We start from the raw sequence: 13,108 nt of genomic DNA on the forward strand, positions 1-13,108 counted from the left end.
GGGTCCCTCATTTAGGACTGGGATGTTGCTGAACAACTCTGGGGTTTTCCCATGCATTGACCAGGAGGAAGCTCCCAGTGGTCTCCTGCAGGAAGGTGAGTTGTGCAAAAGCCTGCCAAACTATCTGGAGCCTGTGTGCTGCCTTGTGTTGCTGGGACGGCCTGGCAGCAGTGCGAGCCCCCAGCAGGGACCGTGTGAATCTCCAGCTTTGCAGACATCCTTTTCCTCCACGTGCCTGACTGAGTGTGGCAGAGGAGGGGGGGATTATCTTCCACTTGAGGAGCAAGCAGCTGTAGGATGTGAGCAGACAAGGTGATGAGCAGAAACCAGGCAGGGTTTTCCTTCCAAATGTTCTTGCTAATAAAAAACAGAAACTGTGCGACCTTGGAGTACCTCAGAGCCTCATGAAAATGTCATTCCAACGCTGTCTGGGGGTCCTTGGCCAGCCTGCGACTCCCGGCAGCAGCAGCCTCTCTCCTGGGGTTCCCTGGGAAGCTGGATGATGGTGGCAGTGGCCAAGGAGTGAAGACCAGAGAGTTCCAGTTTTAACAAGGGCCCCATCTGATCATTTTGGCTATGTGTACGTGTACACCTCCGAGTGGGCAATGTTAGGTTTGCACTTTGAATGACGTGAGCATGTGGTGTATGTAGCAGCTCCTTGGACTTCCCACCTCTCTTCCCTGAGCTTTTAAGGACAGTCCCAGGCAGGATGTCTCCCTCCACCAAATGCTTGTTTGAATGGTATGTTAATAACTTGATTGCAAGGTGTAGTTGTGAAGTAGTATTTGCCCTCCCAAGGGACAAGTGTGATGGTCTATCCTGATGGCAAAGGCATCTCTCCTGAAAGCAGATATGCTGGTTAGTGCTCTGGCTTCTCTTCCATTCTCTGGTGCTCACCAACTCCCCGGCTGGTCTCTATTAAGCCCCTTCGTATCTTTGCCTCAGTTTCCCTAATGGCTTACCTGTCTCCCTGATGGGGCTGTGTTTGCAGCTGTGAAATGAGGTGACTTTCCTGGAGTAAACTGACCCTTGTGTCTGCCTGGTGGAGTCCTTTTCCCCCTGAACTGAGTTTGTTCTTGTATCTTGGCTGCAGTCTCAAACAATGAACTACGTGGGGCAGCTTGCTGAGACCGTTTTCGTCACTGTGAAGGAGCTGTACAGGGGTCTGAACCCAGCCACCCTGACAGGCTGCATCGATGTCATCGTGGTGAGGCAGCCTGATAACTCCTTCCAGTGCTCACCTTTTCATGTGCGCTTCGGGAAGCTGGGTGTGTTGCGCTCGAAGGAGAAGGTGGTAAGTGGTGCTTGCCCTGGCAGGGCAGGTGCTGGGGACCTTGGGTTCCTTCCTCTGGGTGTTTTCTGCTCTAAGTTCAGGAGAGCTGTATCCTCTCCCCTGTCACAGTCCTGATAGTAGCACAAGCCAGTTTCTTGGGTGGTGGTGGGGGGAGGGCAGGGAAATTATACTTCCCTTGGTGTCTCTGGACCTAGGATCTATGTAGAGCATCCTTGGTGTCCCCAAAGTGGGCGCATCTAATCGAGAGACATTGACATGAGCAGAAGAGGTCTATGAGAGGGAAGATCAATGTCTATGCTTACAAAAAAAACAATGTTTGAGGGAGGGGGACCTCTGCTGAAAGGGGTGTTTGCTAGTTTTCAAAGGGATGTCCCAGAATGGAACCCATCCTCTTCCAAAGAGGATAGTGCTTCCTAGGGAAGCTGGGAGAGGTCCCTTGCCTCAAAGACCAGGTGGCTGTCAGCCCTCTGAGCAAACCCAACCAGTCCCCTTCCCAGGGAAGGGCTGTCTTGTACATTGATGGGTGAGTGGGTTTGGATGAACAGACTTCTTTTGCCCCTTGTCAGGTTGACATTGAAATCAATGGGGAGCCTGTGGACCTGCACATGAAGCTGGGCGATAATGGAGAGGCCTTCTTTGTCCAGGAGTCAGAGGAGAATGAGGTTGGTGATGAAGAAGTGAATGCGAATCTCTCAGCTGCTGCTCTGAGTCTCCCTGTGATGTGGGTCCAGTGCCTCTCTTGCTACCAGTTTGCTATGGGCAGATCCACAAAGGGGCTTGGGGCTTTCAGTGCTCAGTCCTGCAAAGCCTAGGAGATGGCTAGTGGCCTGAAGGAGCAGGCCCATGTGAACAACCCATAGGAGTGGCCAACGGGCACATCTGAAGATGCTGAAGGACACAGATGCCTGAGGAGCCCTTAGGCTGTGCGTGCGCTCTCTCTCTCTCTCTCTCTCTCTCTTGCTGTGACTGCCTGGAAGTGTGGGGCTCAGGTGGAAGGACCAGGCTTGGATTGCTGTTCTTCACTGGGGTAACTCCACTAGCTGCTCTGATAGTTTGTATGTCTGGAAAGGTTCCTCTCAAAGGACCTCACAATCTATGTGGGGGACCTGGGCTGTGGAGCACCTTGAGGGAGCATTAGACCATATATCTGCATCCCAGATGGGCCTCCCTCCCCGGGCATGACTGCTGGCCAGCCAGCCAGATACCTCTGGGCTGGTCTCTTGAGGGATCTTGTGACAAGGATGAGAATGAGCCAGATCTTGTGGCAGACTGTCTGCTCCACTGGAAGTGGGACAAGACTAGCTGCTGCTTCCAGAAATCTCAGCCAGCTCTTTCTCAGCCTGACTTGTGGTCACTGCTAGCTTGGACTGGGTTAGACTGGGTTGGACAGGACTATTTCTGTAGCACAGAGAGGGCTCTGGAGCCAAATTCCTTCAGCAGTCTCCATATTCCTAGTCTCTTGGTGCCATCTTCTGCCTGCTTCTCCTTGTCTGTGCTAAAGATGTCTCCTTCTTGTGGCTGGATTTTTTTTATTATTATTTTATTATTATGTTGTGTGTACAAAACATCTCCTTTAGGCCAAGACACAAAACCACTCCAAAGACTGGGGCTTGGTGTTGGCTATGATGGTTGTGAGTTGCGTAGAGAAGAGCCGTGGAAAAGGAGGGAGTTTGAGATGAAGGACTGTCTTACCATCTATGTTTCAGGGAAACATTCTCTCCCGTCTCTGCACATCCCCCATCCCCATGGAGGAGAGCCCAGAGGACATAGCTCAGTCCTCTCAGGGGCAGGAGACCTCGAGCTCTGAAGTGACCCTGCGTAAGAGGAGGCGACGCAAGAAGAAGCCCAAGCGGAAGGAGGTGGCAGAGTCCAGTTTAGAAGGCTGCAAGGACACTGAAAGTGAAATGTCTCTGGAAGAGAAATATAGGCTGCCAACCCCCAGGTAAGCTTGTTGTCTGGGCAGTGTGATGCAGTGGGCCAAGCCTTCAGGCTGATTCATTGATGCTCTGCAGTGCTGAAACATGCCTGTTTCTCTATGTAAGTCTTATGACTCAAACACCAGCCTTTTGTGAAGTACTTACTTGGGTCACTGCAGTGGACTGGAAAAGTGGAAAGCCAGTGGAAATGGAAAATTTGGATATTAGCAACTTTATGGGAGATGAGACAGGCACCTGAGAGTAGGGCCCAGTGCATAGCTAACCTCCTTCTTTTTCAGTGATTCAGTGTATTTCTCCTTCACTGATCTCCCCAAAGAAGAAGCGGGGTCCTTGCAGTCTCAAGAGATCTACCCTTATTCTGATGGGGAGCTGGCCTCTGTGGACAGGTAATGGTGACAGAGTAAAGGCGTTCTGCTTGGGTTTGGCAAGAGCAGGAAACATGCCTTGCAGAGGCAGGACAGGCTTTAAGGAAAAAGGATTTGGAAGTGTCAGGAAAGGAAGGGGTTTTTTTTGTTTTTTGTTTTTTCTTGGCCTGATAAGATGTGGCTGGAGGAAAGCTAAGAGTCCTGTCTGGGCCTGTGAGGGAGACTTCTCCTGGCTGTGGTCACAGAAGCAAGAGGACCATGTACACAGGGCTCTCAGCTTGGTCCCAGACTGATCCCTGCCTCTGCTACTGACCAGCTGCTGGACAATCTGGGGTATATCACTTTGCTTCCCCAGGCTGCAGCTTCCCACAGGTCTTTCTTATTTGTAAGTCGTAGGTTTTATGGGGCAGGACTGACTCTCTGTGGAACCAGGCTTACAGGGCTCTTGGCCCTAGATGTCATTGCAGTGATGGGAAAATTTGGGGCTATGGGGTAGATCAGGTCCAATCTCGCCTTCTCTTCTTGCAGCCTCCCCCTGAGCCATCTATCTTCTCCCAAAAGTGACTCTGAGCTGGAGATCAGACCTCAGGAGAGTTTTGCTCTAGGGGCTGAATCGCATATGCAGTGGTCCTGGGGAAGGCTCCCTCATGTGAGTTTCTGCTCTTGCTCCCCCTCTAGTGACTGGTGGGATGGGAGTGCCTGAAAGACCTGAGGGAAAGTGGCAGAAGCTGTGGCCAGGCAGCATCAGAAGGGCTGTCCTCTAATACCTGATGCTTTGGTTTACTTCCTGTACTCAAACCTGTTCCTCTGCTTTCCCTGAGGTGAATAAATCGGAGCGAGTTGAATCAGCCAAGTCCACAAAGACCACTGCTACCGCAGCAACTGTTGTGTCAGAGACACCAGCCCCAGTGGATGAAACAACCCACCTTGTTGCCACCTCTGAAGGTCTGGGAGGTGGTCCAAGCCTAGCGGGACTGCAGGATGCACCTTGTTCCTCTGCCATGTCTGTTGTTGAGCCAACACCCACACCCCAGAAAGGGAACAGCCCCCCCAGACTGAAGGACATTCCCAGCACTGGGGATGCTGAGAGCTTGTCAGAGCCTTCCTCAGCCCTGCAAGAGGACCAGGGAGGAGAGAGCGTTATGCCAGAGGTTCAGCCAGACTCAAAGCCCTTGGCTGCTGAGGGAGCTGCTTGCCTGAGGCAGGCAGGCTCGGAGAACCCGGAGTCCTACCTGGAAAGCCAGAAGAAACCAGGTGAGCAGGTTACTGGTGCTGCTGGAAGCAGTGTTTGAGCCTGCAGACATGTTTGGACTTGAACAGGGGGACTGGGTTGTTCATTCAACATAACCTGCTCATGACCGTCCCAGGATTAGAGAGGTGATGTGTTTGTTTGCCCCCTCTGGATGCTACCAGCTCCTTTGTGTTGAAGAGGCATTCCTCCCGTTTCCTCCTTTCAGTGACCCTTACCCTTCCAAGAAGTCATTCTGTTCTTTAAGTTTCCTGAAGTCGATCCTTAACTCTTTGTCCTTGTGCAGGCTTAGATTTTTTTTCAGCAGTGTAGGCCATGTCTTAGCTTGAAGTGTCTGGCAGCCCCTGGCCTGGCCTGTTTCTTCATCCCTAGCATGCCAAGTCAGGTAGAAAATCATGCAGAGCAGGCATACATCTGCTTTGATACCATATTTAAGGACCTTTTGATTGTTAAGGGTCCTAAGCAACCTTGCTCCTCCAGTCAGCATAAATCCAAAATAAAACTGTCTGCAGAAAGACAGGGAAGACTAAGGGGAGGGTGAAGAGAGATCACAAAGTAATATCCCGTATGGTGCTAACTTCAAATGGCACCTTTGGGACTGTCATGGCAGAACATAAGCAGAACTTTGGCCTGTCCTTTGTGTCCTCTTTTGCGGGTGATCTCATGCCTGTGCAGAAGTCTTGGGGTACTTCTCTTGCTGTTACTTTAAGACAGCTTTTCAAGTAGGAGAAGAGATGCTCTCTCTGTTGTTCATAACATATCTGTGGAACATATAAGAAAATGCTGTTAGCTTTCTTGTTGAATCCTGAGAGGCTGGAAAGGCAATTCAACTAAGCTCTCTCCCTTCTGTCTGTGCATTGAGGACCCAGCAAAAGAAGTCCTCACCTGGGTCCCAGTGATGTTTACCTGGAAGATCTCACCAGACTGGACGAGGAGCAGGTGGCTCTCTATTTCCCCAGGAGGTATGGATGCCCAAACTAGCCAAGTTCAGACCTTCTTGAGCAATTTTTTTAAATTATTATTTTACACAGAAGGATCTGGGGTGCATCTAAAGTTATTCCCTGATGCTGCTTCTGTTTCTTCTCTTGCTGGTAGTGACACAGAGCAGAGTCCAAAGCCTGTGGCTGACCCCAGCAGCCCTCTGTGTCTCCAGCTGCCATCTGACTCTTCTGCTGAGAGCCCTGTGGACTCTGACTCAGATCTGATGCCCGCAATTGCTCTGTCACTGTGTGGAGGCCTTGGGGGCAGCAGACAGATCTCTCATGGTAGGTATGAGGGGAATCTGCTTATTGCAAAACCTGTTGTGTACACCAGTGGCATGACACAGCTTCTGTCCCATCAGAGAAGTTCATGGAGCGCATCATCTCCTACCAGGAGTTTGCTGAGAATCCAGGAATCCTTGATGATCCAAACCTGGTGATACTGCTCAACAAGAAGTGAGTGGCCTGCTCTTCCTGCCTGTTTTGTCCCAAGATAACCGATGTGGCCTCTTCTCTACAGAAATGCTCCTGTAGGAATGTGCCTCCATCTGAGGCGATTATTATAATGTAATAGCTATGGGCAGGGGCTTTGCAGCCGCGCTGTAGAACAGTAATCTGAAAACAGACCTTGTGGCTCCAGGAAGTGGTACTGTGCTGCCCTGGCAGGCGTCCAGACTTGCGCCCAGCTCTTCCTTTTGTCCTCTCACCCTGGAAAGTCTGCTTGCTCACACATTCTCTCAGCAGTACATGGTCTGTTTTTCGTTTTCTGCGTGTAATGATCAAATGGACATGCCTGAGGGATGCTCTAGACCAAAAAGGCCATGACAGCTGCCTTGCTGGTGGAAAGAGCTGTAGCCAAGCTGTGACTTGTCCTTATATTCCCAAGAGAACATAAGAGATCTTTCAGACCTCTTCTACTGTCTGGACTGCATGGAGATGCTCTGCCTATCTCTTCCCTGCTGCCTTCCCAAGACTGAGTGGTCTGTGTGCTGTGATGTTTCCATCCCTCTGGCTTGTTCCAGGTATTACAACTGGGCAGTGGCTGCTCCCATGGTCCTCTCCCTGCAAGCCTTCCAGAGGAACATTCCTGAGGTCAGTGGCACGACACATTGGCTCTCCCTACTTGTCAGTGGAGCTTCAAGAGTGCAGTGGGACCAAGCTGCTTCCCTGGGCTTTGCAAGCAGTCTGGGACAGAGCTGAGGGTTTCTCTAGCCTACAAACCCTGTCCTTTCCTCAGATGTACCTAGGGGGTGGCTTTTAGTTACTTGGGTTCCACTGAAACCTGGAAAGCAGAGAGTTCCTTGTCAAAAATGACCTATTTCAATGGTTATATCTGTGCAAGGGCTGGCAGGAGCCAGATGACTTGGGAATCTGAGAGGATTTGGGACCTGCATAAGCCTGCTCCAGGGCTCTGTGGAGCTGGCTGGGACTTCATGGAATAAGGCCTCCAGATGCTTTTTCAAGCTGCATCAAGAGAACAAGCTGTGGTACCTTTCCCCTCAAATCATCTTGTCTCATGACATGACAGGAGAGTTGCACACATCTTACCCTGTAAATGACTTTGCAAAGAAAAACCTGCCTGGGCAAGGGTTTCCTTTAGGCTCTTGGACAGCTTAGCATCTCTGTGCTGAAGAATGACTTGTTTCAATGTTCTGTCACATTCACAGAGCACCATCAACCGACTAGTGAAGGAGAAGATGCCAAAGAAAGGCAGCAGGTGGTGGTTTTCCTGGAGGAGGCGAGAATTCCCCACGGAGGAGGTATGTTCGTAGTGGTGGCTGTGACAACTGTGTCCCTGGGTGCAGGAGTCATTCTGACTGCTGGCAAGTGCAGGGAGGGAGGAGAGCAGCAGGGTCTTGGGGATGACCTGAGGTTGAGTGTGGAAGAGGCCAGCAGTACCTGGTGGCAAGGTGTCTTCTGCAGGTGGCTGGTCCCCTCAGGCCTGTCAATACCTGAGCAGCAGGACAGTGCCAGCATGTGCCTGCACATGCAGGCTCACCGCTGTGCGGAGCAGACCACCCTGGCAGTGCTGAGGCCTCTCTGGGCTTCCTGTGACCCCATGGAGTCCAAGCATGCCTGCAGGCTCGCCTGCCTTGCAGACCCTGCTGGGGCTGGCTTGTCCTCCCTTCTCTGTCTTCTGTGGCAGTGGGTCACAGTTCCTCTTCCATGTAGCACTACCCACACGAAGGGATGGGGGTACGTTGCCACAGCTTTTTTTTGTTATCGCTGCTCCAAGTGCCAGTGAAGCAAAGAGGTCTCTGCTGCTACCCTCGGCTCCATCTGCAGCGAGGTGCTAACGATGCCCCTTTGCCTGCAGCCACAAACGAGGCCAGGGAAGGCTGATGCAGGGACACTGCAGCCGGATTCCCTACAGCAGAGGTGAGTGCCTTCCTCCAGCTGCTGGGCCCTAGCTAGGGCAGGAGGGTTGCCTTTAAGAGACCCGATGTCTTCTAAACGGCCAGTTATTCCCAAATCCACTTGGTGTATGAGGGCAGAAAGCTCTGTTAATGCTCTGGCTGATCCCAGGCCAGGCAAGGCCCTTCACAGCCAGGCAGGCAAGTTCTCCTTCTGGATCCCCTCCAGATCTCTCTCTTGGTGTTCATGGGGAAAGCCATGGCCTGCATGGAAAAGCAGACAGGCTATTTCCTTCCTTGTGTAGGCAGGAGGAGGAGGTATCGTCCAGTGACGACGAGCCCCTGGATTCTGGGGACCCTTTAACAAAGGATGCCTCAGCACAGAAATCTCTGCCAACGTACAAGAAATCTCTGCGGCTTTCCTCCAGACAAATTGTATGTACTCTCCTCCTTCATTGGTGTCTGTCTGTGTGCACAGCCTTCTCATAGGACTCTCTACTCCTGACCCTATGTTTTTATAGGGTTTCCAAGTATTTTTGCCCTAGGTTGCCTCCCTCTTAGAGCCCTGGGGCCTCTGTGGCCTGACTGAGTGACAGTCTTGGCCTTTGGGCTTTGGACCAGCAGTAAATTGGTGCTTGTGTACCATGTTTGAGGACTCTGCTTCAGAGAGTCTTATTTTCTGGCTGAACCGCCAAAGGCTGTTTTTCCCCCATGTTCTGGTGGTGTCATCTCCCTGGCGTGTTTCCCCCTTTGCCACAGGAGAGGTTGAATCTTCAGGATGGCCCCAACGAGGTGGCGTTCAGTGTGACAACTCAGTATCAGGGCACATGCCGCTGTGAGGCCACCATCTACCTGTGGAACTGGGACGACAAGGTGGTGATCTCGGACATTGATGGCACCATCACCAAGTAAAGTGTCCTTCTCCCTCCTTGCATCTGTGCCGCCCTCGTTAGGGGAAAGTCTCCTTTCAAGGCTTGCATAAGCAGCCAGGAGGGCACCAACCCCATTGCATTCTGGATATCCACCAGGCTGGATCTGCCTAATCTGTTCTCCCTTTCCCGCTAGGTCAGATGCTCTAGGGCACATCCTGCCACATCTGGGAAAAGACTGGACTCATCATGGGATTGCTAAGCTCTTCCACAAAATCCACCTGTAGGTATCAGGTTGACTAGCACCCTGAGGCTGAGGGGAGGCAGGAGGGTGGTGGAGGAGAGGCCTAGTACCAAGGTCTGGGAGCCAGAGTCGGGGCTCCTCACTGGCTGAGGATGGCCAAACTGGCCTTAATTTTCTGCTGTTGATGTAGTTGATGACTGATGCTTGCTGTGCTGTCTGGGATGTTGGATCTGGGGGAGGAAGGCAGGGGGGTTTTACTGTAGACACTTGAGCAAGCTGCTGTGTTGTCAACAGTGTGGCATTAATAGTCCAAGTCTCCCTCAATCATCTTCCGTCATTGCAATCCAAGCATGGAGGACATGGTAGAGAAAGGTGGTTGTGCTCTGTGGCTGTGCGGCAGGGCTGTCTGGGAAGCTCATGTGCCAAGCAGAAAAGTGCCACCGTAGTGGCAAACCCTCCTGTTTGCTTGTTCAAAGCTTTCTGCTGCCTGACTCTTCTCACCTGCACCATTGCTACCAACTCACGCTGAGTAAAGCTCATAGCTCTTTTCCCCCCTCTGCAGACTTTGGGTTTGGCTTTACTTGTATCCCTCCATGGCCACAAAATTGGCCTAGGACTTCCTATCTCTTGCTGCCAGGACAGGACCTCAAGCAACCAGAACCAGGAGGTTTGTGGGTTATCCTGCACATGGGAGCAAGTATATGGCCTGATCTGCTCATGTCCCGCTCAGATCTAGAGGATCTGAACATGGAGTGAGGCCTGCAGCTGCATGGATAGGGTCTTCCCCTGAGATGCTGGGAACATACACTTGCAATAGCTTCCCTGGGGATGTGGCTGGGAGGGAGTGTGTCGATGGGGGCTTTGACAAGTGAGAAACAGGAGGCAGCTGAGCACTGAAGATGCAACTGTGGAGGCTGAGATCAGAGAAGAAAGTGCCTATGGGACCACTAGCTGTGCCCAATTTCTCTGGCTTGCAGTACAACAGCACACAACAGGGCACAAGGGCTTACTCAACCTTTCCAGTCTCTTCAGTTGGTGACAGCTGCCTTTTTAGGCACCCAGCTTTCATTTATGATATTTCTACCCTCTAGGAGATAAACCTGCCTTGAGGTCTGATGCTGTTCCAGCTCACTCTTGCTGCAATTCAGTCCCTGTGGCTGCAGGTAGCAGCTTGTGCAGGAGCCTAGGGTCCAGGTCTGTCCCTTTGACTTGGGATCTCTGGCCACTAAGAGGCACTGTCGGCCTGCTGTTTGCTCGGCCAGGCTTAGTGTGGAAACAGGACTACTTTATTCTGTTCCCACGATGCTGGGAGGTGAAGCTGGACTCGGCCCCTCTGTGGTGCCACACCTGGGAGCCACGGATGTGTTTCTGCAAAGCTGGGGCCTGCCTTTACCTGCACCTCATATCTGTTACCATCTCTGATCCTGCAAGAGCAGTGCACTGTCTGCCTGAGCTGCCAAACTAGCAACGCTAGCAGCTTGGAGGGCCCATAGGGGCTGTGTCCAGCTCCCCGTAAGCTGCACTGAGGCCATAAGGATGTGACAAAGGTGCTGTCATATGCTGGCCTGTGACCTCTGCTATGTGCCTGGATAGGACTCCATGTGAAGGGCAGGAGTCAGCTGTGGGGCACAGAGTAGTGAAGGACTCCAAATAGTGAAGGACACCTTACAGCAGGAGTAATGCTGCTAGGAAGGGCCTGGAAGATGGCACAGGGCCCGTCTTCACCTCTGTTCCTTGGGCTTTGTCACAACAAGGATAAAGATCCATCTGGGTTTCCTCTGAGCAAGCAAGCTGCACCACTTGTGAAGCCCTCCTGCTTGTTGAAGGGGTGTCGCGAAAGGGGTCAAGCAGATTTGGGTTAGGCCAGACATTCAGTCTTGCCCTCTGCTCTCAGGTGAGGGCAGGAGGGATCAAAGGGTGCCTTGTCTGGATCACAGCTCTGAAGGGTTCCCTGCACTCTCTCTAGCAACGGCTACAAGTTCCTTTATTGCTCAGCAAGAGCGATCGGCATGGCGCACATCACCAAAGGCTACCTGAAATGGGTCAATGAGCAAGGCTGCGCCCTCCCCAAGGGCCCCATCCTTCTTGCCCCCAGCAGCCTCATCTCTGCCTTCCACAGGTACCTGTTCCTCTCTTTGTCCCCAGCCCTGCACCTTCCTGTGCCCATGGTGATGGCACTTCCCTCTCCCCATGCTCAAAGCTGAGGGGTGTTGCAGCTTTAAACTGCATCTGACCTGCATGGTGCTGGATGCCTTTCATGGGAGGCAGCAGGAGGAATTGGGCCTGCCCTCCCCAAAGCTTTGTGGTGAAGCTCTTGCAATGGATGAAGTTTCTGTTGCCCTTCAAATCTCTTCTTCAAGCCCCAAACAGTCTGGCTGTCTACAGTCCTGGCCCGGTGATGCTGCTCTGACCTTGACTCCATGCATGTCCTTTGCGCTGCAGGGAGGTGATTGAGAAGAAGCCAGAGGTGTTCAAGATTGCCTGCTTGATGGATATCCGAAACCTGTTTGCCACAAAGCAGCCCTTCTTTGCAGCCTTTGGGAACAGAGTCAATGTGAGTGGGTCCCCTGGAGATGAAGGGGAGGGTGCTGGCTGAGGCAGGGGTAGTAGCATGTTTCTGTGGTTCTCACGCTTCTTATTGGCCTTCCCTTGGCAGGATGTGTACGCTTACAAGCAAGTGGGACTGCCAGAGTGTCGCATATTCACTGTCAACCCCAAGGGGGAGCTGACCCAGGAGCTCACGAAGAACCACAAGTCAACGTAAGCTGCCTGCTTGCTCCTTAGCACCTTTGGGTTAACCTGGATTTAACCCAAGAAAGAGTCTCGCGGGATTAAAAAAAGCAAACAAAACTCTATTGACTTAAACTAGACTGTCTCCCATGCAGCCAGCCAAGCAGGCTGCTGAGAGGATTTCTGTGATGGCAGTGCTGGGATGTGATTACATGACTGAGCATGGACTAGTGCATGCCGTAATTCTAGCATGGGCTTGGAGGTCTTAACTACCCAGTTGCAAGGCCCCTGCAGTCAAGATTGCCTCAAGCCCCTTTTTTCCTGCTGCAATTCCTTTCTTACCCCCTTAGGTACGAGCGGCTGTCAGAGCTGGTGGAGCTGATCTTCCCTCCTCTAGGGCAGGATGGGAACGTTGCTCTGATGTGTCCAGAGTACAGCCACTTTGCCTACTGGAGACCTCCACTGCCTGTCATTGACTTGGAAGACTTTTCCTGACCCTGCTGCCCGTGGAGACTAGGCCAAGGACTCTCCCATGAGGATGAGGATCTGCCAGGACTGGATGCAACAGATGCATCTCCTCCCCCTGTGTGCTGCTCAGGCATATTGCACTTCTGATACGGGTCATATTCTGCACTAGAAATACTCTTTCTCAAGGGGCAAAATGGGGGTAGGGGAGCTCCGACTTTAGAAAAACTCATCTACTAAATTGAAACTTCCTATATGCCAGGTGTTTTCTTAAGGTTCTTAATATGTTTAAAGCATGGTTGTTTTTCTAAAGGTGATGGATCACTGTTTTATTGATAAGCCTCTGGCATAGCTATTGCTACCTCTGGTTTGACTGGTGTTCCCAGACAGTCCAGCTACCTAGTTTGGTAGCTGATGGAGTGAAGGTATCATGTGTCCTACCAACTCGTAAAGGTGGCTGGAAGTGGTCAGGGTTGGAGTGTTCTTCACTAATAGCATTAATAAATAGTGCCTTAATCCAGACTGCCTCTTGTCCCCTGTAGTCCTGTGCACAAAACGGGGGAGCCAGACTCTGAGTCCTTGCACAAATGTGGGTGGGCTTATCCTCATGAAGTGCTCTGT

At 51.9% G+C, this 13,108-nt stretch overlaps 1 protein-coding gene across 1 annotated transcript; it reads left to right on the forward strand.

Moving 5' to 3' along the window:
* Positions 1 to 1,102: 1,102 nt before the first annotated feature.
* Positions 1,103 to 12,991, forward strand: LPIN3 (lipin 3). The gene is made up of 19 exons (XM_013947065.2): positions 1,103 to 1,294; positions 1,861 to 1,956; positions 3,001 to 3,236; positions 3,510 to 3,617; positions 4,125 to 4,245; positions 4,418 to 4,850; positions 5,708 to 5,807; positions 5,941 to 6,110; positions 6,188 to 6,281; positions 6,848 to 6,917; positions 7,493 to 7,585; positions 8,143 to 8,204; positions 8,485 to 8,614; positions 8,939 to 9,087; positions 9,245 to 9,331; positions 11,259 to 11,411; positions 11,735 to 11,846; positions 11,949 to 12,052; positions 12,373 to 12,991. The coding sequence occupies exons 1-19, from the start codon at positions 1,103 to 1,105 to the stop codon at positions 12,515 to 12,517; spliced, it is 2,655 nt and encodes an 884-aa protein (XP_013802519.2). The 3' UTR covers positions 12,518 to 12,991.
* Positions 12,992 to 13,108: the final 117 nt, after the last annotated feature.

Source organism: Apteryx mantelli, chromosome 18 (genome assembly GCF_036417845.1).
Source record: "Apteryx mantelli isolate bAptMan1 chromosome 18, bAptMan1.hap1, whole genome shotgun sequence".
Classification (NCBI taxonomy): domain Eukaryota; kingdom Metazoa; phylum Chordata; class Aves; order Apterygiformes; family Apterygidae; genus Apteryx; species Apteryx mantelli.

Bases quoted from the DNA above. Each gene is read 5' to 3' on its own strand.
- LPIN3 (XM_013947065.2), top strand. From the start codon at position 1,103: ATGAACTACGTGGGGCAGCTTGCTGAGACCGTTTTCGTCACTGTGAAG. The intron at 4,246-4,417 runs GTGAGTTTCTGC...GCTTTCCCTGAG, and splicing joins CCTGGGGAAGGCTCCCTCAT to GTGAATAAATCGGAGCGAGT. The intron at 9,332-11,258 runs GTAGGTATCAGG...CACTCTCTCTAG, and splicing joins CTCTTCCACAAAATCCACCT to CAACGGCTACAAGTTCCTTT.